Source organism: Aptenodytes patagonicus, chromosome 13, assembly GCF_965638725.1.
Source record: "Aptenodytes patagonicus chromosome 13, bAptPat1.pri.cur, whole genome shotgun sequence".
Lineage (NCBI taxonomy): Eukaryota > Metazoa > Chordata > Aves > Sphenisciformes > Spheniscidae > Aptenodytes > Aptenodytes patagonicus.
Genome location: NC_134961.1, coordinates 14,895,970 through 14,919,781, shown reverse-complemented (window position 1 = coordinate 14,919,781; position 23,812 = coordinate 14,895,970). Strand labels below are relative to the sequence as shown.

The window sequence follows — 23,812 nt, the reverse complement described above, 5'->3', positions numbered from 1 at the left end:
TTCAGCCAATCAGCTAGCATGAGTTGGAACTAAGCACCTTATCTGCACTGGGACTTTAAAGTGCATTAAACACATACCTTTCCTCATGCAGAGAAAACTCAGGAGACTTATTATTAATATCTTTAGAGGCATAGCTTTCATTAGTTTGTTGGGGTTTTTTTGGTTTGTTGGTTTTTTGTTTTGTTTTTTTAATCTCCAAACTGTTTTTCAAATGTTAGTTTTCAATAATCTTCTGCAGATTAGTTAGTATTATTTCCATTTTACAGAAAAACTGAAACTAATTTTATTTCCTTTTTTTCCTTTTTGTCTTTAAAATCTACAGGGAGAGATGGTAACAAAAATTATTGGTATTCAAAGTTTCTTATAAAACTTTCAGACTTAAAACAACTTTCAGAAAGTAGAAAACAAAATGAGCTGTCACATCAGAAACAATTCCCTTGTATAATTCAATTTAGTAATTAGTAATGAAAGCTTTATAAATTTAAGAAAGCCAAGCCTAATGCATTATTCTGGTTCACTATATAATGTAAGTTGCCTTTAAAAAGTTACACAGTTGCACAATATCTTTACACTTTAAAACACTTAAATGTATAAGTTCTATAATAATCAGAATATAACAAAGTCAGGTATCTTCCACATACAATAATTCATATTGGCTTTACCGGTAGGCCTGTGAAGTTTCCTCTTCTTCCTCTCCATGCATTAGGTTCTGAACTAACTGAAGTATGCTCACCATATCCTGGCCACTGGCATACCGGGGAAGGGGAAAACAAAAACCATATCAAGAAAAAGGTAAGTACCAGCACCTCACGAAGATGCCATTTGGGACACTGCACAGTAAGACATGAAGACAACACTGCACTTTTACAGAATGCTGAGCATAGCAACAAAAATGGTTCTTTGCTCTCAGAAAAACACATCGTGAAGATGAGGTTGCTGAATCAATTAATTCAAAACCCTACTTAATTACAGTAGGACACTTCAGTAAGTATGAACTCAGACTCACAGGAAAACAAGTCTACTGTAATCTAAAAATCTGGACTGCAAAGTTTGACTTGACAACATTTAATTGCTTATTGCTACACAACAAAGTAAGGTAATAGCTAAGGATCCAAATTTCTCTTCACATTATCCAGCTTCAGCTCACAAACTCAGCACATCTCAAACAATTACCTACAAATATTCATTTCTGGCAAACAAGCGCTACATTAGACTTCTGACATGATGCACTCTAACATGGTAAAACTGGAGAAGACCCACAACACTTCAACCTGTATAATTCTAACTAAATTTACAGTAGTAGAACAACTTATACTCTGACAGCTGAAATCGCTTTTTATTCTTAGAAAAGCTAATTCAGTATCTCCACTCAAAACCAAGTTTAGTTTATGTACACAAAAGACTTAAATAGATTTTGCAATATTTTCTGAGGGCTAGCTTGGGCTCCTGCAGGATCCTCTTCCAAAGAGGCTACAACCAATTTAAATCTCAGTTTTCAGGTGCAATGATCTTACCTGCCTTATGCACAAGACAGCTGTGTTGAAAAGGTGGGGGTTTTTTGTTTTGGTTTGGGGGGGGGGGGTAAGGTTTTCTACCTTATCAGTCTCAGTTATTTCTTTTTTTTTAATCAGGGTGTTTTAATGAATCTTTATAGCACAAGTTTATCTATATTTACTTTGTCTCAATCACAGCTGTATGCACCAATTCTTCATTAGAATCCAACAGTTCAAAATTTCAGTCACCAAGGACAAGTCATTTTTTTTTTTTTCCTATGTGAGTACGGAAATAGTTGGTATGATGATAATCTTTTTTTTTCCGCCTGCGTGAGTATGGAAAAAGTTGATATAATGCCTGGCAAATGTTCATGTTTGCATTAATACAGAAGTTGCCTGGGAAACAAACATGTTACATGTATTTTACAGATTCTGAAAAGTAAAGAGCATTATCTAAAAATTGTTGTTGCCTACCTGCCTTGGAGTGGTCCAGGAATATCCTTCCGCACATACTTCTTTTCATTTTCCTCCTCCACTTTTCTAAGTTAAAGACACAAGAATAAACTATTTGTTTTTTATAACATCAAACATGTAGTTGACTTTGACTTGCAGAAATACATACTGACATGTCTGCAATCTATTTCGCTGACAACAGTTTCATAAATAAATCAGATGAGACCAACACAAGAGTTTAGCTCAGACTGAATTAAAGAGTTCCTAAGTTTTGGGGTTTTTAGTTCTTTTACAGAAAAGGTCAAACTTACAGAAGAGTCTCATATATATATAGGAATTAAAAGTTACTTGCACAGCAATAGGGAAAAAAAAAAATCTAACATCTCTGAAAAAACACGACTTGCTGTGAATATTACAGAACATGCATAAAATATATATATTTATTTTAAAAATTCCATAATTTGAGAAACAATGGTGATTTGCATAGGTGTAAGCTTTAGAATGACAATATGACCTTAAACTACTAGGAAAACAAGTTCTTTCCTGCTTAATGACAGTGACATTAATAATCTTCCCCGTAGCACAAACAGCTATTGTTTTTGTAGTTGTTATCCTTTGCACATACCTTTGATTGTCTTCTAGCATCTTCATTGCTTCATTCAGATTCTTTCCCATTTCTGCTAGAGTAGGGTCGACCATCTTTCAGGGAAAGAGATAACAACTTTTAAGGAAAGACCAAAAAACATTTATCTTACTACTGTCCCCACAACATCCTCAATACAAATTCATGCATCAGGCAGATTCTTTTAATTAGTCTATGTATACTCATTTAAAAATAACAATATGTTGTATATCCTGAACTCAAAACATACAAAATGAGAACATATGACTAACCTAAAGTAACCCAAAAGAAAACTCAATTGTGATCTGGATTTTATTATTGATAGATGCAATTTTTTTTCTCCACAAGAACTTTTTCCAAAATCCTCTTTACTTTCTAGATACCTCTTTTGGAGTTTGATGAATAATGAAAGAAAGCGCATTAGAAGGCAAGAAGGATTTGAGAAGCGCAAGGTGTTCAAGTAAGTGCTCATTATAATGTTTTAGCTAAAAAAATTAAGTATGTGCCACTTTAGCCTAACTGAATATTTTTTTCTTTTTCATAACCATTCTACACCAGCAATAAAACTTCAACCATTCCCTTAAATGTAAAAATTCACATGCGGGCCTATCAAAAAAAAAAAAAAAAAAAAAATCAAAAAAATCACCAAAGACCTGCCAAGGGACACCTTAATCTTTCTACAGAGTAGGAAAAAAAAAAAACAACAACAAAAAAACCCCAAACAAACAAACTAGCCCCTCTGCCATACTAGTAACAGGGGAAAAAAAACACAACAAAAAACCCCAAAAACAACCCACCACCAAACGAAAGAGTGATCAGTGGATAAGTACAACACTACTCTTACAAGAAAGTTATCTTCTAGAAAAGAAGTTGTTTGGGAAGCTAAACACTGAAAAATTTGACCAAGGCAGGTTTTAGGTCATTGAGCATTTTGATTCAAATTCAGGTGGAAATTTGCATAAATTGACAGGGTTTTTTTGTTGTTTGTTTTTTGTTTTTTTTTTTTTTTTAGATTGCCAGTTCAACTAAGAGGTATTCAAATGCGTTCAACTAATAATTCCTAGGAGAGATTAAAAAAGCCAACATTTCTTACCTAGGAAACACAAGAAGGTATCATTTAAGACTGCTCTAGCAAAGGCAGAAATAAAATGGCAGTTTTCCTTGCCATTTCCCCATTCAGGTTTCCCTGTCAAACTTTTACAACAGTAGTTTTCAAAACAGATGAGGAAACACCTAATCCAAATACTCTAAATCTATTTTTTCCTATTTCTGGTACCTTTAAACCAATTTTTAATCTTAACTTATTGGAGAGATGCCCTTTAACTAGACAAAAGGGTAAAACTGACCTGCAGCGGGCAGCTTAAGACAGACTGACATGCAGAAAAGGCTTATCTTCCAGCAGCTGCAGCCCTCTAGCTACACAAAACAGGTCAAAAATCCTGAATTCACTGCTGAAACCAGGTAACAACAGATACTTGCTAAAGAGCCTGTCAGGATAGAAGGGCTTTAAAAATCATTGAACTTATTTCCCCTGAACCAGTGACACATTCAAAGATGAGTAAGTAGTATTTTCCAAATAACTGTTTTTGCTTTGAAGAAGTCTCTTTTATTAATTTTAACCCAAGAAGCCTGGCAGGAGCTTGTGACACTGACACGAGAGATCTGGACAAGAACATTTATCCATTTAAGGAACAGATGCCATCTCGAAGCTTCCAGAGAATGTGAAAGGTATAATCTGGCAGAGCCTGATTTACCTGTAGTGGTCAATATTAAGCTGTATTTGAAACAGAAATATACCCCATTATGAAGGTAGAAGGTAACACCACTGATAAAACCCATCACATTAGACAGCAAAAAACCCTAAGATACTCAGGTGACCCTGTTACAGAGTCTCCTCTCCCTTCCTCTGGTTCCCAAATGTCCTGTAAGCATAGTCTCCATAAATTCAACATCAACCCTTTTTCAAAAGATCGGTCCACATACCAAAGCCTCTAGTAGTTAACCCTTTAGACTGCTGCCAAGGTTGGGGGGGGGGGGTGTGGGTGTGCTAGTGGGATGGGTGGTGGTCATTTTAAAACAAAAAAAATCCCAAACAAGTTTAATATTTAAACTTACACTACCCATACTGCAGGAATATAATAGCTAGTCTGCTACAGTATTTGAGAAACAGTATTCCTAAAGGCCTGCATGCGCTTTCCATCACTGCTGATGGAAATGCGTGCAACTGTTGCACACATGCAACACAGGCAAACACATTTGCTCATGCAGATGCAGACACAAAAACAAATTTAATCACAGAAGGTAGTGGGATTAATTTACATGAGGATTTTACACTATTTTCATCCGGAGGACCGATCAAGAAAAGAAAAAAAAAATTAAGTTGAGAGTTACCATATGTTCAAAGACTATTTTTACCAAAATATTTAGAGATTTAACTCTTATTATAGCAAGTGGTAGGTGTCTGAAAGAATCAGTAGCCAGGCATGGTCACACTGGATCATACCAAGATTGACAGCTCTCTGTATTCTGTTGCTTTAGAAGTGGCCAGTAACAAATGTTTGGGGGAAGAACAAAAGAATAGTGCAAGTATGCAATAATATTTTCCCACAAGAACTCCCAGCATTTGGAAATAAATGGGTGTTTACACTTCTGGCTTCTACAACATCCACTAGCTATGAGGTCCACAACTTAATTAAGCGCTGCATGAAAAAAGCAGTACAAATACAAAAAGTTCAAGACCTCATCACAGAGATTAAAAAAAAATATATACACTGCAAGCATTTGATACTCAGAATACGAGAGAGAGAGAGAGAGAGAGAGAGAGCGCGCTAGAAGAAAAATCTAAGTATGATCATTGGCAATATTTCCATACATTTTCAGTGGTTTCCAGAGTTGCACCACATCAAAGAAACTCTGAAAAGAAATCTTCCTTAAGAAATCAGTTTTGTTCCCAGGGGACTTTAAGGGAGTAATTGACTAGACATAATTTACTGATTGTGACTATTTCGCATACTTTAATTCAGGTTGCCATAAAACATGATCAATGGCTGGAAGGTAGTTATTTGCTTGAACCTTCCTCAGCCATCACATGCAAATATTCAAACAGATTTGTTGTACATGAGGACACAAGATGTAGAGGCATTACAGAAAGGGCTCCGAGCTGCTTTTTTTTGTTACTAACACAAAATTCACCTGCTGGAATTACATCAGATGTTAAAACCTGCATATGCTTACCTTGTGATTCATCCTGTCTCACTTAGTAGTAATTACATGTGCATGAAACCCTTCTGCCAATAAGCTGGCAGAATAAATACATAAAATACAGTTTAAAAAGTCGTTAGAAGTTATGCTAAGCTCCATAAAACGCTATGAAATCAAGCAAGCCTTTGAATTCTGATGTGGGTTTAATTGGAAAATGAATCCCTTCTGGTTTTTTTCCAATTGTTAAGTGGACATGCAGCAATTTATTTTCTCCTTTGAACTATGGGAAGAAAAAAAAAAACCAAACCTTTTACTGCTGCACACTGAATTTTATATATGTTTCATCCTCTGCTCACATTAGTAAGGGCATGGATGTGGGAAGCAGAAGACTACCTACTTATTTTAAGCAACAAGAAAAATAGGTGTGGCAAAGTTGCAACAACGAACTGCTCCGTTAAGAAAGGTTTCTGAACACTTTAATAACATGCCATAATAAAGTAGTACGTTGCTTTAGTTTAGTCTGTAAATGAGATCAAGTGTGTATAAAATCCAATCAGTAATAACCAGAATACTTTTTTCATGTTCTTGAACTGTTTTTAGAAAGACTGGCGGATGAGTTCTTGAATACCTCCTGAACCACAGGACAACACACTTTCTGAGGGGGTTAAAACAGGTGCATTAGATATTATATTAGCCTTAGTTTATGCACTCAGTCCTTTCCCTAGTATCACAGGATCTGACTCTGATCAGTTAGGTGATCCTTTGACCAGCTGAGTTACAAGACATGCAATGTTCTTTCAAGCTCTAAGAAGGCACCAGTCACTGCTTCTTCCTTCAAGGTGTCCATTCAGCAACCGGACACCTTCTGCCTCCCTAAGCCCTTCAGAGATCCTGACATTTGCTACCCTACTTTGATTTTTATCATTTGTTGCCTTCAAAGTGTATTAATCCAATTCACTAAGGTTAACTTGACATAGGTTTGATTTGTGGTTACTTCCCTTTTCTGTAACTAATCTGTTACTATTTTTTTAAGCACTTTGAACTGTAAACTGTTTCTGGTTTTATAGGCAGCATGTCACACCTTGGGGTCACTTGGCAACTGGGGAAGGATAAGGGGCCATTCTCCAGTTGTGGTAAGACTGAACGTTAATTACGAATTCAAAAAGGAGAATGTTGCTTCATATACCAATGTTCTACAAGCTTGGTTTTGCATTTCCATAGGCTGTACTCCTAATGTAAGAAAGGGACAACTTTTAAACAGTCTACATAAACTATTGTGTGTGCAAAGAAACTCACAGGTGTAACTCATTAAGTATTTCATGAGAAGTATGCCTCATTTTCCCACTACATTATTGTATGTGCCCAGAAGGAAGTTTTACCATCAAAAACTGTTCTCAACAGTAAATTAATCTCAAACAATATCAGTATTCTTCAGCCAAAAGAATATTGTGTTTATTCTCCAGGCTACAAAAAGTTTTAGATAACAAAAAAGCAGCCACTTCATGACTGTTAGACTTGAATGGAAATGGCACTGTATCACCACAAGGCTTCTCCTTACAGGTGTTTGCTCTTTTAATCTTTATCACTTCCCTGACATGCAGCAGGATTTGCACGCAAGTCTGCTGTCACGAGTTTTCCGTAAAGTTACCAGGATGTTGTGGTAATTAACACAGTAACAAAAGACAAAAGTCACAGGCTGAGCAAGAAACCAAAACAGTTTTTTCATGCTTAGGGAAAACACTGCTGTAGAGACAGCAAGAAGTTATAAGGAAAGAATTTGCCCTATTTTACCATTGACAAAGTCACCTAACTTGAAAATTAAAATGTTAAAATCCTTCAGAAGATTGGTCACTTCTATCAAAATATAAAGGCGGGGGAGGGGAAAAATCATAGATCTGTTAGCCAACCTTCTGAAATTTAACACAGGTTTCCAGAAGAACTTAAATTTGAAGTTCACCCCGAAAAAGCTTTCTGGATTTCAGACAAAATTAATTCTAATTATACCACTTATGACACACAACTTTCATACATAAAAACCCCAAAACATTTGTCTGGTAAAACAAAGACAATTTGCAAACTCAAACTGTGAGATTGTTGGTGTGCACACCTGTGTGTCAGATTCTACAACAGTTTTCCTCACAATACTATCATGCAATGTTTTCAATTCTTGAGAAGTTTCTCATCTGCTATAAAAAAATCTTTTTCCATTTGCAAGAACCTAATAACTGAGTCATTCAGTGTCACCATGCATTACAGCTAATTAGGTGATTCTACTAAAATGCTGCTTTTGTTATGAAAAGTACAAAATTTTGACAAATTTTAATACAAGTTAAAAGTACTTATCACTGACAACCCAATATGCTACATGTATAAATAAATAAGGAGGAGAGAATCCATGGTTCAAATAAAAGACAGTCTCAGATGTATTATGATAATGCTTAAATAAGCACAAGATAAGTGGACGCACATTGTCTATGGATAAACATATCCCAACTTGGATTAATTTCAAATTTATTTAGGGAAAAGACTTCTTATATATCATGCTCAAGACTAAATAGAGTGCAGATTGTACTGATTTACAACAATCTTAACCAAAGACTATTTCAGGAGGGCACTACCTGCTAAGTGGCTAGAAGACAATAATTGTATTGTGATATGTTATTACACAGAAGACTACAGCTTTTATCATACATGGGGAAAAGTGCCACGATAAACGAGAGGAAGTAAAACAAACAATAACTCTTTATACACGTCTATCTATTGGCATATATTGAAAAATCAGACATGCAAGTTTTCGTAGGGCCCTCACCATTATAGACTATTCTTTACATCAAGAATACAAATAACGAAAACATAGATTTTTATTCTGTTAAGAAATTTAGGTATTTGATTCTTACGTGGTGTTTTTATTGCTTCTTATGATGACCTAGTCAAACAAAGTTTATAAGGACTTTGTCAGTACTACAGGACAGTCACTTGCCCTGTACTAATGTGCCTTCTTTAAATAACTGCATATTGTACCGTTATTCTGCTTGAGTCCGGTTGATAAAGACCATATTCCAAACTAGTATATTCAATTAAGTTTTACTTCAGTAATTAAAAATTTTCAGAACAAGCAGCAGTCACTTTAACTTTTGTCAGCCCCAATAAAGAACTTAAGCTTTTAAAGGCTACCAAATACTCTTTAACACTGTATTCTTCATGTGGATTGGAACATATCAAACCATTTTGCTACCAATTCATTAACTACATCAGAAAGATAACTTCCTGAATTTCCTTACTATTCATTTTACTATAACACATCCCATTCAATCTTCTCTAGCCAATTCCAAAGATTACATAAAACTGAACATGCTGTGTATAGTAATGCTGTGTATAAATGATGTGAAGGGGAAGGATGCATTAACATCTCTTAAGCATATAAAGTATAAATCATTCCAAATGTATACTGTCCTCAAAGACATACAGTAATGGCAATAAGCTATGTATGAGCAGCCATTCCATCCTCACTTCTAGGACAGATCTTCTGAAGCACAGCAGGTCCCATGGAAGCCAGCAGAAGTGTGGCAGGTCCCAGATTACTCTACCAGATTCTGACTGACTCACAGTGACAAAGGCAAAATAAGTTTTCTCAGTCACTTGCGGTATTACAGAATCAATATTTGCTTTGTATAGTACATTGGACATAAGAGAGCAAACACAGGGCTGCAAACACCTCCAGTATAAAATGTGGAAAAAAAAGGTCAAATAATATTTTCTCTACTACCCTGCTGAAGGCTAACATTCCCAGGAAATAAACTCCATCTTCTTTTTAAGAAAACAAACAAAAAAAACCCTTTCCTAAAGCATTTCCTGGTAGTTATTCAGACTTTTTATAGATCCAGGGGACAGAAATAGACGGCGTTCACACAGGCGACGAACACCAAGCGCCGTGGCTGGGGAGCGGGAGGGGAGCACGCCCCTGGGCTTCACTGGTGACTCAAGGCTTCGTGAGACAAAGTTGACTCAGGCCCATGTGGCATAGCCCCCCCTCGGCGGAAGCGAGCCGGGAGCCCCGGCGGGGCCGCGACGCCGCCGCAGCCGAGGCGCTGGGGAAGCGCCGCATCGAGCCCCGGCCCGCCGCCGACCCCGGCCCCTTCCCCGCGGCGCGGCCCCACCGCCCCGTCAGCGACGCGACCGCCAGGGCCCGCTCGCCCCTCAGGGCCGCCGCCGCCGCCCCTCAGGGCCCGTCGCGCCTCAGCACCCCTCCGCCCGCAGGTGCCCCGGCCCCCCGGGCCGCCCCCTCCCCCGCCAGCCTGGCACCGGCGCGCCCACGCAGACCTTCTCCAGAGAGGCGTCCATAGCCGGCGGGGTCCCCGGTGCGCGCCGCCTCCCCGCCGGGCACTTCCGCCTCAGCCCCGGCCGGCTCCACGCTGGCAGCGCTGACGAGGCCGCGGCGGGAGGGGCGGGGAACGCGCTCACCTAGGGAACGGCGGCAGGCCCGCCCCGCGGCCGAGACCACCGCGGCAGACGGGCGGGAAGGATCCGGGGCAGCGACGCTGCGGAAGGCGGGGCGGGGCCGCGCGCCGTGACAGCACGGGCTAGGGAGAGCGCAGCCAGCTCCCTTTCCTCCGCACACCGCCCGCTGCCACTTCCCGCCCCCCCCGCTCCAGCTGGTGGAACAGTCCTGGAGAACGACCGGGGAGGTGACAGGTACTGGCGCATGCGCAGCGAGTGCGGCCCGGGCAGCGACCGACTGTCGCCGGGGAGCGGAGCAGGGAGGCGAGAGCTGCGCGGAGGTGCCGCTGGTGTGTCACGGGTTCGAATCCCCGCGGCGGCGGGTCGTGGCAGCCCGACACTCCGGGAGGGTTCTGCATGGCTGCAGCCTCCACAAACCTCCCGGCTGTCACGCCGGTGTCGTCAGCTCGGCCTACAGGGGCTTGTTACGGTGGCACCAAAACCCTTCCTCCACGTATGGGTCCCGCAGGGGCACGCTCACAGCCCCGAAGAACGGGCTTCGTCCAGACTCGGGGGGAGCCCCGAGCGACACCCGTCCCTGGCAATAGGCCGCCCTGCCCCGCCGGGCCGAGCGGGGCCTCCCGCGGCGGAGAGCACGGGGACGTGCCCCGGGGGTGGCGAGGGCGGGAACGCAGTACGCACCTGCCTGCGGGCTCACGTCGGACAGGCAGTCCCCGGACAGCCAAACCCTCTTTTCCAGAGCTTTATTTCTGTTCCTTCAAGCTCGAGTTATTTTTCGGTACATATTCCTCTTCTTTTTAGCGCCATTTATATTATTTAATAGCACAACTTGCAGAAATCATTGATGTTCTGTTTTTCCCAGGGCCGTGTCTATGTATTCGGATGACAAAAGCTGGTAAGGACAGCTCATGGGCCCTGACACAGCGTGTCTCCCAAGCGCTGGGCAGCTCGCTCTAATTTTGTTATTAAAATGTATTTCAATCTACAAGCCATCCATGCCTATTTATAGTCATTCCTGCAAGATTCCATGATCGTTTCAAACGTATTCATCCCAGTTACTATTAGGACACAGAGTGAACTACCACCTCCTGCCTGGAGATGGTTCCCTAAGTCAACTCAGCCCATTGCCAAGACCAAGGGGAAGCTTTCGGGTGCGCTCGTTGTCTTCTGTGGCCAAGGGCTGCCCTGCAGGACACAAGCCTCCCTAGCTGTAAGCTCACTTTATGGACTTCAGATCCACTCAGTGGCAATGGTTGTGTGTACAAAGCTGTGTACGCGAGTCCCTTGCGTAAACATACATCACTTCTGGCTTTCTCCTCACATTGTCTCAATAGCAGAGGGCAAAGTGGAGGAACTGCATGGGCTGTTGCTGCTCAGCAGGTGTGCATCAGCCCCACTCAAGTGAGGTAACAGAAACTGGATTGCAAAACAATAGCAAAATTGAAAAGAAAAAGCCATAACCTACCCATGTAAGCAAGGAACAAGGAGATAATTTAAAAGATAATAAGCAAACAGTGCCTAGTTTTCACTTGTCTCTTAATTATTGCAGCAATACTGTACGGTGCCTCCACGGTGCACCTTAGACCGAAGCCCAGGAGACACAGTGACCTACTCCTGAGTGAACACACAGTCACTTGAAAAATAACCCCACGAACCCGAGCCCGTGTGCCCAGCGATCACCTGCGGGCCCACCGGAGGCGGGCGCGGCCGCGGGGAGGCCGAGCACGGGGCACGCCGTGGGGTGCCGGCCTTCCCTGGCAGGGGCAGGTCCGGCGGAGGCGGCACCCCGGGCGGGGTAGCCCTGGGGGGGGAGCGGGGACCGCAGAGATGGCGAGGGCGGCGGCGGGCGTGCCCGCGAGGAGGAGGAGGCGGGCGGAAGAGGCGGCGGGCGATGGCCGGGGCGCTGCTGCGCGGCGGGGTGCGCCGCTTCCCCTGGCTCTGCAACGTGCTGCTCTACGGCGGGCTCTTCGCGGCGGGCGACGCGGCTCAGCAGCTGTGGCGGCGGCGGGGGCAGCCGCCCGACTGGGCGCAGACGCGGCGCGTAGCGCTGGTGGCCCTCGCCTTCCACGGCAACTTCAGCTACGTCTGGCTGCGGGCGCTGGAGCGGGCGCTGCCCGGCCGCCGGCCGCCCGCCGTCCTCGGCAAGGTGCTCTGCGACCAGCTCCTCGGCGCTCCCGTCGCCATCCTCGCCTTCTACACGGGTGAGTGCCGCCGCCGCCCGGGCACCGCCATCTCGGGGCGGCGGGGGCGGGCGTGCCGAGCAGCGGGCGGCCGGGGGCGTCGGTCGGAGAACCCCGGCGCGCGCACGCTGGATGCGGTCTTGGAGAGCGGCCACCGAAAGCGGGACTTTTCACCCCAGATAGGAGGGGGTGGTTGGGTACCGCCCCGCCCGCCCGGCCTGCCGGGCGGTGATCGCAGCGGGTCGGCTCCCGCAGCCCCGGTGCGGGGCTGAGTGGTCCTCGGGCAGCGGACTCGCGGCGTGCCGTGGGTCCCCGCCGAGGCACTGCCGCCACGAGGCCTCGGAAAACGCCGCAGCCGCGGGCAGAGCTGCGCTCGGAGCTGGGGAAGCGGTTAGGGACCTGCAAACGCCAGGGGCTCTCCCCGAGTATGTGTGTAGGGCAGCTACAGGGGGTGCTCTGCCAGAGTGGAGTTCTGCCTGGGGCTTGGTTGGGCCCGTAGCTTTTAGTTGCAAAGAAGTCAAAGCACCTTACAAGGATTGTACCACCCACGTCTGCTTGAATTGCTCTGCTCAGTTCTCAACATCAGCTGTCTCGTTTCCAAAACAGAATTAACTGTAAATGTCAGGAAATACTATAGTTAGCAAATAAACTGTACCATCTTCTGCTGTGAGAGTATGTAGAAACGCAGCATATTTCTGCTAATGTATGATCTCAAAAGCTAATGAATAAGAAGACACTTTAGAGAAGACTAATGTCTATTTCAAAAATAAACACGAGGGAATAAGAAAAATAATAGGTGAGACTAGTGTAAAACAAGGCACTCATTTAATTTCAACTTCACGTGGAAGAAGAGCGAGATGGGTACTCTTTTTGCCTGGTATTGGAAGATCTGCATTTTATGACCCCGACAGGAAAATCATTCAGTTTGTGATTGAAGAGAAATGAAGCGGAGGAAGAAGTCAAACATCAGATACTCTCAAAATCCTATCTGCCTGTGTCAGAATGCAAGCAGAGAATTGCCCGAGGACTGGAAAAATTTGAAGGACCACAAAAGGGATGGTAAAAATCCCTAAATTGGGTAGCAGTGTGACGTAATAGCAAAATAATGTATTTGTTGAGAGATACTGATAACCTCGTGGCATGCAAATATCTAGAAAGATACCTGAGTTGGACTAAGCAACTTCGGGCCTCTGCTTATGCACAAATGTGTAGCTTTTGATTTTAGATTGATTTGTTAAAAGCATGTTGTCTAATACCTTGCTTAATACAGGTCACGTCTTCCGGTTAAGGTGGGTGATCTTTGAAGAGCTGCTACATCTCTTAGAAAGGTGTAGTCTTAATTTGACACCTGAAGATTCTCCTCACATGAATTACCATTTAAAGGGTTTATTATTTTGAACCCTTTAAACGGTATTTCATGTGATGGGAATTCATTCAGTTAATTTATTTCCAGTTTGCATGTGTCTAATACAGAATTTCAAGTCTTACCGCTTTTCTCTTGATCTTAGGTGTAATGATGGGAGCCTGTTGTGAGGTTGTGTTTTCCTGGAATCAAGAGGAGTTTGGATCAACTAGAATTTATTTAAAATTTTGGAACTCTGTATGTGGAGGGTTAAACAAGTAGGTTTTGAAGCTGTTCTGCTTGTCAATTCTAGAATTTGTGAAGGTAAAAAAATAACGTTGATTATAGCTGAAATTAAAAAAAATAAATAAATTAGGTGCCCTTTTTCACTGACTTCAATGGCCTGTAGGCACCTACACTCCTTGAAGGATCCGGACCACTTCTGGCAATTCAACAGTGTGCAGAATGCTGCCTTCTCTCTGTCTCAGGGGTGTAAAAGGTACTTTTATCATATCTGTTCCACTGCCATACCACTGGTGAATTATGTGGCGGTGGAACAGATATGATATACCATCTATACAGTATATTCCAGTTGATTTGTGGTGTCACTGCTAAGAGCCAAGTCAATAGATGAGGAGATACGATGTAGCACTATCAGGTAGCTGGAATGGTATTTTTTCTTTATAATGATACCAGCTTTTCTTTCAAAGCTATTGTAATATATTGTGAGAAGAGTTTGGGGTATCATTGAAAAAAGTGAACATTTCATTTTTGCATTTTTTCTGATTGTTGTAAATATTTTGCCACTAGGTATGAGCATCCTTCAGAGGAAAGAGGACATCTTTTCAGACTGTAAAAAGAAATTTTGGAATACATATAAGGTGAGGCAAGCAATTCGCTTATCTCTGAGCTACGCAAAAAAACAATAATATTGGATAAAATATTTGGAATATTCCTTCTTCCAACAGCCTTTCTCTCACTCCATTATTTGATTATGTGTAGGAAGCTTTAAGTACCAGCAGTCATGTGAAGTCAGGGTAGTCTGGAGCAGGGACTGCTGCCAGATGGTTAAATGATGCCATTTTAAAGATGTACAATGTTTATATACATAAGACTTGCACCCATCTCTGTTTGAATGAGAGCCCTACGATACAACACTGATTAAGATTGTACTACCTTTTATCTTAAGAAGTACCCACACACCAGTGTTTAGTTAGTAATGCCATTGACAACACTTACATGAACACCTGTTAAAATCATAAGTCATAGAGACATCTTTTTTAGGAATCGTTTTCAGCCTGTACTTTTCAGTGACAGTCTTCTCACTTTCAGAACACAATCCCTTGTTTTAATAAGACTTTGGTATAAATAGCTGGTTTTGGTTTGCATTTCTGCATACACAGGAAAAAATTATCTGTGCTACCTCAGAGCTGAGCAAATTAAGAATTTTAAAGATTTCTCAGGTGTAAGAAGAATGATAAATTAGCAGAAAAAATATAATAGAAGGAGAAACTGTGATGCAATGTGAATTTCTCTTCACACTGTGGAACTATGTAGGTACGATAGAAAAGGATTATTTTTATTCCTATGGAGGATGATTCTAAAAACAGTGCCCACGATATCCTATCAAAACATAAGGTTTCTATTGACCTTCTGTTCTATGAGTAAATAATCTATTGAGTTTTGCAAAAAAGCTTTACATATATGAATAACTGGAAGGAGCATTGCAAGTGTGAAATAAATAGTGTTCAGTGGTATTTTTCATTCATGGCTGAAACAAATGTTCCCATATTTAAACATTTGTTCACCCATCTGGTAAATGTGCTTATGTATCTGGTGTCAGGTGACTATAAAGACTTAACTGTGCTTAGAGTTTTGTATTTAAAATGAGTTAGAATAATGTGTTTGAGAAACTCTTAGCATAGGGGCTCATGAAGATGATTAGAAGTTTAATACTGCAACCTCTAAGTTAAGCAACTTAATTTGCAATTGAACAGCTTTTATTAACTTTACTCAAATATGTGTCAGTCTTTGCTAAATGTGTTAAGAAAAAATGATTCTTTGTGGTTGAAGTCTATAAGAATAACAAAAGATTCATTTTCATTTCAGACGGGACTGATGTACTGGCCTTTTGTGCAGGTGAGTTTTTAGGGTAACTCGGTGAGCCTTTCTTTCTCATAAACCTGTTCCGATGCATTCATAGTATATCTAACCCAGCGAGAAGTCAGTGGAGTTGTGGGTGTGTAGGTGTAAGACCTAACAATGCCTGGAGCACTAACTGAGCTCTCTCCTTCCAACACAGCTGTCAAACTTCCTTTTGGTCCCTGTTTACCTGCGAACAGCTTACACTGGGCTCTGTGGCTTTGTCTGGGCTACCTTCATTTGCTTTTCCCAACAGAGTGGAGACGGCACAGCAAAGTCAGCATTTCTGTGGCTCCAAAGAGAGAAGGTCAATGCAGATGAAGAATCATCAGAGAAATAAGAACTTTAGTTCTGAACACATTCTAAATTGTTAAACTGAGTTTACTGGCTGCAGTAAACCACACTGCAGCCTCATTGCTGTGTTTAAAATAAACAGTCATCTCAACATTTGTTGGTTAGTATAAGCAGTGGAACAGTTTGTCTTGTGCCTGTTTATTTTTCATAAAAGAGGCCAATTGTATCTTGGCATTTTATTATTTTTATGCTACCAGCCCATCTCTTCTGGGAACAACTGACTTACAGGGCAATGTAAGCATTTGCACGTTATGTCAGACCACCTCACTGGGGAGAAATACTAACTAATTTAATTTTCAAGCAACTTGTAATTGTTAGAAGAAGGGGAACAGAACATTAAATCATCAGTTGTCAGACTTGACAATTGTTATCAGTGCAAGATTGCTTTTGCAGAACAAAATTTAATGGGTTTCTTATCTAAAAAGTGGCATTGAATCTGTTTTAGTCAGAAAACAAAAGTGCTGTGTTTTGTAGGGACCACTTTTCTATAGGGGCAAACTTGCTTTATTCTACATGAAAATCTATATAGCAAATGAATTATTTCATAGAATGTACAAACCTGAAATATATTTTTACATCTTTTAACTGGGAGAATAAAGATAATTAACTTTGGTCAGAGTTCTTTGGGGTGGATGCTGCATATTGACACTTGGAAGCATCAGTCATAAGCAGCTCCTGCATGATGGAACCTAACTAAACGCTGCAGTGAGCTTTTGTTATATGTGTCAACAACTTCTTCCTTTGCTCCTCAAGGGTCAAAGTATTGAAGAGTACATGGGAGTCTTGGAACCTTCACTCTTTTCTACTGTTTCAGTATGTTCAAGATATAATTAGATTTTGAAGAAAAAGAGCATGGGAAGGAACGTAATGTGAATGCCAGAATCCATATCAAAACAATCCAGCTATATATAAGGAACTTCCATTTCTTCTTCAAATGGCTTTTAAACGTTCCTATTCATAAAAGACACTGGGTAACTACACACAGGAGACTAGGAGAAGGTGAAAATTAATTATAGATCTGCTTTGTCAACTGAGGATCAGGTCTGGATGCAGGTGTGCTCATCGGTATTTTTTAAATATGCATATGTATCTCAGAACAGGAACTGTGCAAATTTCTGTGATTGCAGTAAGTTGAAATCAGACCAGTAAAGGAGCCCTTGGTCTATTAGAATGGGATTTTATGCCTTGAAGTTACCAAATTGTGAGCTTGAAACAATATCTGATTTAACCCATCTTGATAATGATTGTAAAGAGAAGACTCAACCGTCTTTGTTACAATAATAATAAACCACTCTGAGGAATGTCCGAATTCCTCAGTCTTGTCTAAATAGTAAACCAAAGCCTGTTTAGGCTATAAATATACATTCCTTTGGCCAGCAGCTGTACTACTCAATATGTTGCTTACAATTATTTGTCACTGTGGGAGCCCAATGCTGCTTAGCTCAGACAGGGAAAGGGATCATGCAAGCACTGCCCAATCTATTCCAGGTAAAATCAACTTGTTTAGTATAACCCAGTGGTCAAGAGTGATGCAAGGTACCTGTATGGCTTTGACTACAGGACTACAGCAGATGGGAGGAGGGTAGATGGCAGGAGGGCTGCTTTTACAGCCTGTTTTGCTGGCAGACAGGTGGAGGAGGTACCTTCCCTCTCAGGATAGACAAGTCACTGCAATTCCATCTTCAGCTGCACAGGCAGACCTGGAAGAGGACACTTGCCTATGATCTTAAGGTGGAATTAATTTTAATTGACTTTTGACATATGTACTGTGGACATCTGCAACTTGGCTAATCAGTTTAAGCTCTGTTTATAGTCAGTGAAGGAAAATAGGCAGGTTTAGACATCTGTTTTAGGGTATGGCGAATTGTGCACTGTCAGTGTATTTCTTTCCCTCGATAACAGAGAGTCTCAGATGTCTAGCTGCTATGTAGATAACTTCATCGTAGATGCTCATATTTGGTGAGTTGAATTCCCCTGCTTGGTGTCTATCTTACATGTCCCTATGGGAGCAATTTAGTGGGTGTTGCTGCGTGAATCCCACAGTGTGAATTGGGCAATCCTGATGCTGGACATCCCAGTAGGAGTAGAAATCCACAAAGGAACTAACTGCATTTTGTCTGTCTGTTTGAAAAATGAAAGTTGAGTAAATATATGTTTCAGACAGCTATAGCTGTTCAATTGTTATTGTGTGTATAAAGTTCTCAGGATAAAGAAGCAATTTCAGTAGTGTTTTTTCTGTTGATATTTTTAGGATCAGAATAGTGTCTGTTCTGTTCAGTGAGACTTAAAAGTTTCAGATAAGGTGTGCTAATTAAGTATTTTACTTTTTTTTACAGATGCTATTTATTTTTATTTCTGCTTGTGCCTTAAGTGTTTAATGATTAATAGAATTCACTTGGAGAAGGGAACTGGAAAATAATGACATTACAAGGAGAGTGAAATAGTGAAACGGTGTTCGTTTGCTGTAAGCAGTATGCGATGTTCTGCTGCAACTCAGTGCAAAAAATATTTCTGCATGGGTATAGTTGGTAAAACTTAATCCCCAGGTGAATCAAGAATTTAAAACTCTTCTTATGATCTGTATAACGCTGATGCTTTTCTTCAGCAGGAGTATTTAATGAATGGAAGGTCCATCTTTTATTGTAAACAGCTTAAAAGCTTATACAAGCTGTGCTTTATTGCTGTATGCTTTTGTGCTGCTAGCTTTTTGCTTGGGAATTTGAGCTAAACCCTACTTTGTCTTCAAGTTTATCTGAGTGGGGCTTCAGGGTTTCTCTCCATATTTCTATTACTCGAAGTACAGTTCTTTCATGTAATGGAAGCCTGTAGCTATTATATTTCAGTAAAATTTAGATTCTGCATAATCCTTTCACTTCCTCTGTTTTTTATGTTAAGGTACTTAACAGTTAAGTAAACCAAGTCCCTTCTTGCATTAAAAAAACATTTTTTTTTCTTTTAATTACAAGCACTGATTGGTGTTACGAACGCTTCAGACCCACATAATGAAGCTGTGTTGGGACAGATTCCCAGTGTGCATAAATTAATGCACCTTCTAAAGATTTTCTGCCTCTGTCAATTTAGTCTGAGGACCTAACCCCTTAGTTGTTAAAGACTTCATTATTTCTTGACAAATTTTTTGGCTTAGAAGATTAATTTCACAGAATAACAGAATGGTTGAGGTTGGAAAGGACCTCTGGATGTCCAGCCCAAGTCATCTAGTCCAACCCGATTTGACACATATATAAACTTCCGTTTGCTTCTTCTAGTAATTCAGTAATTTCTTAAAAAAAGAAAAAAAAAGAAAAAAAAGATGGGCAAGACTTGTCCTAATGTCTCTCCACCACCCTTTCAAAAACAGTCGTAAGGTCTTTATGACTATTTCAAGGAATTGCACTGATCTTATTGCCAGCTGAACATGCAGATTTCAATAACCAGAAAGATGAACAGAATTATACATCACGTAGGTTGCTCAGGAAGAAGGGAACACACTGCCAATAGCTACTAGGCATGCATTCAGGTGACATTTTCATGTCATGGGTCCTCTCTAAGAGCAAATGGGATGAGAAGACATTTATATCAGGTGCAGTTCCAGCTTTGTGTTATCCTGGATAGCTGTGGAGATGTAAAGTCTGAATTTGATAGAATGAGAATTTCAAAAAGTATTTTTCTACTGCAAATCTTTTATGCAAATGAACCTCCTGTGCTTACTAGTATGCAAAATACATCTTTCTAGGCTTGGAAAATTCACCAGAAGGCCTCTGTCTTTTTCACACCAGAAACAACCATCCAGTAACACAGCATAAAATAACCAGTTTCATACTGCAGTGAAGGTGAAACTGCCTGTAGTTTGTTACCATATCTGATACATTAAGTTCTCTGTATAGCACAACCTTTGAAATCTGTGCAGCCTCAGCCTTCTGATTCTCTGCTGTAAGTGCCAATGCTTTGTGCTCATGATGCTGTCTCTACTGCTAGTGCCAATCCAGTGAGATGTGCAAGAAATACTTGAATTTGACTAAAATAATGAATTTCAAGTTGACTGAAAAATGTTTGTGTTTTTGCAAAGGCTTAATAAACGTTAAATGCTGTTCTTTGGCTCTGTCTGTCTTTAGCTAGTGTGTGTATAAACAAAGACAGGTCTTATGCAAAGTTCTTACGGGATCTTCACGGACCACATGCAGCAAAAAGCTCAATTTGATGTCATAGACCTTAACACTGCAGCAGAGTAAAAGATAAGCAGGGATTATTCACTCCCTTTAAAGGTTAGTTACATACATTAAGTCATCTGCCACTTCTGAACAAATTCAGAACAGAACTACCATCTTCAAAGCCTTATGCTGAAGCCAGTGGACTTAATTTCTCGTTTATTAAAAAGAGGTAAAACTTTGATATAATTACCTGTTTAGATAATTAATACATTTGCAGAAGGAACTGAGGAATTCAGGTAGGAAAAATATATAAAAAACTTTTAAAGAGAACAGAGGTTAGCAATGGGGTCCTTATTGAAGGACTACACTCAGTGTGGTTTGTGTGGGATACTCTTGGGAAGGAAACGGTTCAGAAGATTTGAGGCTGAAGGAAGTAATGTATTCCACAACTGGAAGAGAGATGCCACCTCCATTCCCTGCTGTAACTTCTTGTCTATTTAGAATAGGAGGAAGCTTTATGGAAAGGTTTCAAGTTGAAAAATTCTTTCATAGACTTCATGGCCAACAGGGACGAAAAAGATTATTCAGTCTGAATCCTTGCATAATGCAAAGGAAAGAGTTTTTCCTGAATCAAACCAGTGATGTCGAGTCTCATGCCATCTTCTAGAAAGGTATCCAAAGACTTCAAATAATGGAGAATCTTCTGCATCTCTAAGAAATTATTTATGTATTTTTACGAAATTTTATCACCTATCTAGATCAAGCTAGCCTTAACATTCTAATAAGATACTGTTACTCCCTTTCTGAAAGATTTAAAGACTTGGTACAGCAGGCAAAGCCTTCTGTATGCATGTAGTGGTAACTGTTAAAGTTTTTGTTTATTCCTTGGATAAACTACAATAGGTTTAGCTCTGTTAGCCCCTTGCTAAATCATTCTTCAAGCTCTTTTGTGAACCCTTTTTTGCTGTGCAACCTCTAATTTGAAATGTAGACAGTAACGCTGTAAAGATTAATCCCAGTGACTGTTTCACATATGCCTCACGTACATAATATTTTTTTCTACTTCTGCTTAGTATTCCTGTGCTTAAGCAGCCAAAGACTGTATGTACTACCTTAATTTCAAAGTTGCACTGAGAATTCACATTCAATTGCCAGGCCACAATGATCAAAGTTACTGTAATCCATTTTAAAGAAGAACGAAGAATGCAGATTACGTATCTGTATGAATGTTGCATATACTCTTCAACATCATCCACCCTAACAAACACTGCCTTCCCTTTTTTTGCAGTTTATTAATTTAATGTGGCAGTGCCCAAAAGGCTTGCACCATGTATCCAGATAGAAAAACAGTTTTCATTGCAAAGAGTACAGTAAAATGCATCATTCCGCTCTATGCAACACTAGTAACAATTACAATTATTTGTGCTGAGAGAAGTCTCAGCACCAGAAAAGACTAATGAGGTGTGGAGTATGTTCAGAAAAGACATTGTCAAGGACAGCTCTGCTGTAGCAGCAGGTACATGAGAGAACTTCAGAAACTGAAGAATGGGCCTTTTTGTTTGCTATGTTCAGGGAAAGCCAGTTGTGAAGTGGGGCTGTAAAACAACGGGAAAAAGGACAGCAGGTCAGTCTGTGCGCACACTCATGGTTTTTGTAAGTGATGTAATGTGGGACACGTATGCAAATGCTCCCCTCTGCCAAGAGAAGACCTTAAATATGGAATCTTGATGCAGTCACCCTTCTCCATTTTACACTGTCAAGACTGATTAAATCAAAGAGAGACCAAGAGGGAGCATTAATATATAGCCTAGTAGGTAGTTCAGTCACCAGAGATATAGGGAGAGCGGGAATATGCTGTTCCCAGTTCTGTTACTGTACTTTATCCAGTTACAATGGAAGTAAAATGCATAAGCACTCAGATGGCTGTGATAAATACAGTGTCTAGCCCAGGTGGACTCACAAACCACGTACACAAAGTTCTACACCACATGAGATCCTTTATCTGTGGAGGAAGTGTCAGCTTCGTTCTGAATTGTGTGTCCTTTTATAAGGTATAATTTGGTGGCAGGGTAAATTAAGTTACAACATTCTTGCCTGGAATCAGTATGTAAGTAAGTATCTCACTATAAGTAGGATGTGCACTTAGTGCGTGCGTATATAAGAATAAACCCTCACACTACTACTTCTTTGATTTGTCAGGAAAGTAGCCTTCCTTTCATTGCACAAATATTTAGAAAAGAAAATACAAGCTTTTTGATGAGGAGTTCTTTTTCCACATGCAGTCTTTTCCTTTCTCTTGTTCTATGCTGGCCTGGAGAAATCTACCTCTCAAAGCCTGGTTCCCTGTGGTATTCTTATCTCACCATTGCTTGTATATCTGTAAAATAAAAACCACCTTTACTTATCTACTAAGGGTGTTCAGCTACTTCCATTTCATGCATCACATACTTTTACATCCAAAATGTAACAAGACTGTTAGCTGCAGCTGATTTGCCGTGATATGCCAGTGATACTGAAGGATTTTGCATTAGTTCAACATCTAGCTCAGAATGGTCATCATACAGTAATGAATTATTATGTTTGTAGTAATTACACCTGATATGATATAGCAATTATCTATACAGTGTTTTGCTTACTGTTTTGGGGCAGAAGTTGAAAAAACAATGGAATACAGGTTCTCTATTACTGAAGGCCAAATTTGGAGAGAAATTCAAGTCATAAAGAAACCCTTTCAGAATTCAGGGCTGTGACATTATAGCTTCCAATTCCCGTGAAGGAGTTAGCAAAATGCTCCACAGAAGTGATGGGCATGCCTGTTAGGACGCAAGGGTAGTGGAGCATGTAAACTGCATAGGAACATGAATCAGCAAGACGCTGACACAGTCTTTTTGCATGCCTCACAGCTTGTAAGCAGTTTTGAGCTCTCTCTGCAAGATCCAAACTTGTGTAGATAAAATGGAGGCTTACAGAAAGTCACCTTTACATTTTGGACTAAGTGAAATGAGGAAAGGCTCAGGCCCTAAGAGAGCTGTGCTTGGGGCTGCATGCTGCTGTGTTTGCAAATTTTACACAGTATGTTTACTACTTTAAAATGGACATGCTCACATACACACTGAAATATTACTTATTGTCCACTGTGTTTGTAAGTCTCCTAAAATGGCCCAGACCAGTTTATCTCAACATCTAAATTTACTGAACTCAAACATGATTTCTATGTAGCTATGACCACCCGTCACTGATACAAAAGCCACCTGCACAACAATGACTCACCTGCACAACAGCCAGTCCCATCATAGCACTGGAGTTGACTCCAAATGCCAAAAATAAGACTCTTACATGGACGACTTCACTACCCGTGGTATTAGTAGCATATCTGACAGATGCTATAACAGCTTTTTCTGTAAAATTTGTACCTTAAA

General features: G+C 40.8%; 2 protein-coding genes across 3 annotated transcripts in view; one reads left to right on the top strand and one right to left on the bottom strand.

Annotated features, from left to right (window-relative positions):
• Positions 1-10,212, bottom strand: part of PDXDC1 (pyridoxal dependent decarboxylase domain containing 1) — a 32,961-nt gene extending 22,749 nt beyond the window's left edge. The window contains exons 1-4 of one of the 2 annotated variants that reach the window (XM_076351331.1): positions 10,090-10,212; positions 2,572-2,645; positions 1,968-2,033; positions 663-746 (exon numbers count right to left, since the gene is read on the bottom strand). In XM_076351331.1, the coding sequence (XP_076207446.1) occupies positions 663-746; positions 1,968-2,033; positions 2,572-2,645; positions 10,090-10,110 (245 nt within the window). In that variant the 5' untranslated portion in view covers positions 10,111-10,212. Of the gene's footprint in view, positions 1-662; positions 747-1,967; positions 2,034-2,571; positions 2,668-10,089 lie in introns of both variants that reach the window. The other variant, XM_076351332.1, reaches the window with a different exon arrangement.
• A 1,906-nt stretch (positions 10,213-12,118) lies between these two features.
• On the top strand, positions 12,119-20,335 carry MPV17L (MPV17 mitochondrial inner membrane protein like). Its single transcript, XM_076351452.1, has 4 exons — positions 12,119-12,428; positions 14,560-14,630; positions 15,859-15,888; positions 16,052-20,335. Exons 1-4 carry the CDS (start codon positions 12,119-12,121, stop codon positions 16,229-16,231), a joined length of 591 nt encoding a protein of 196 aa, XP_076207567.1. The 3' UTR covers positions 16,232-20,335.
• The last annotated feature ends 3,477 nt before the right edge of the window (positions 20,336-23,812 follow it).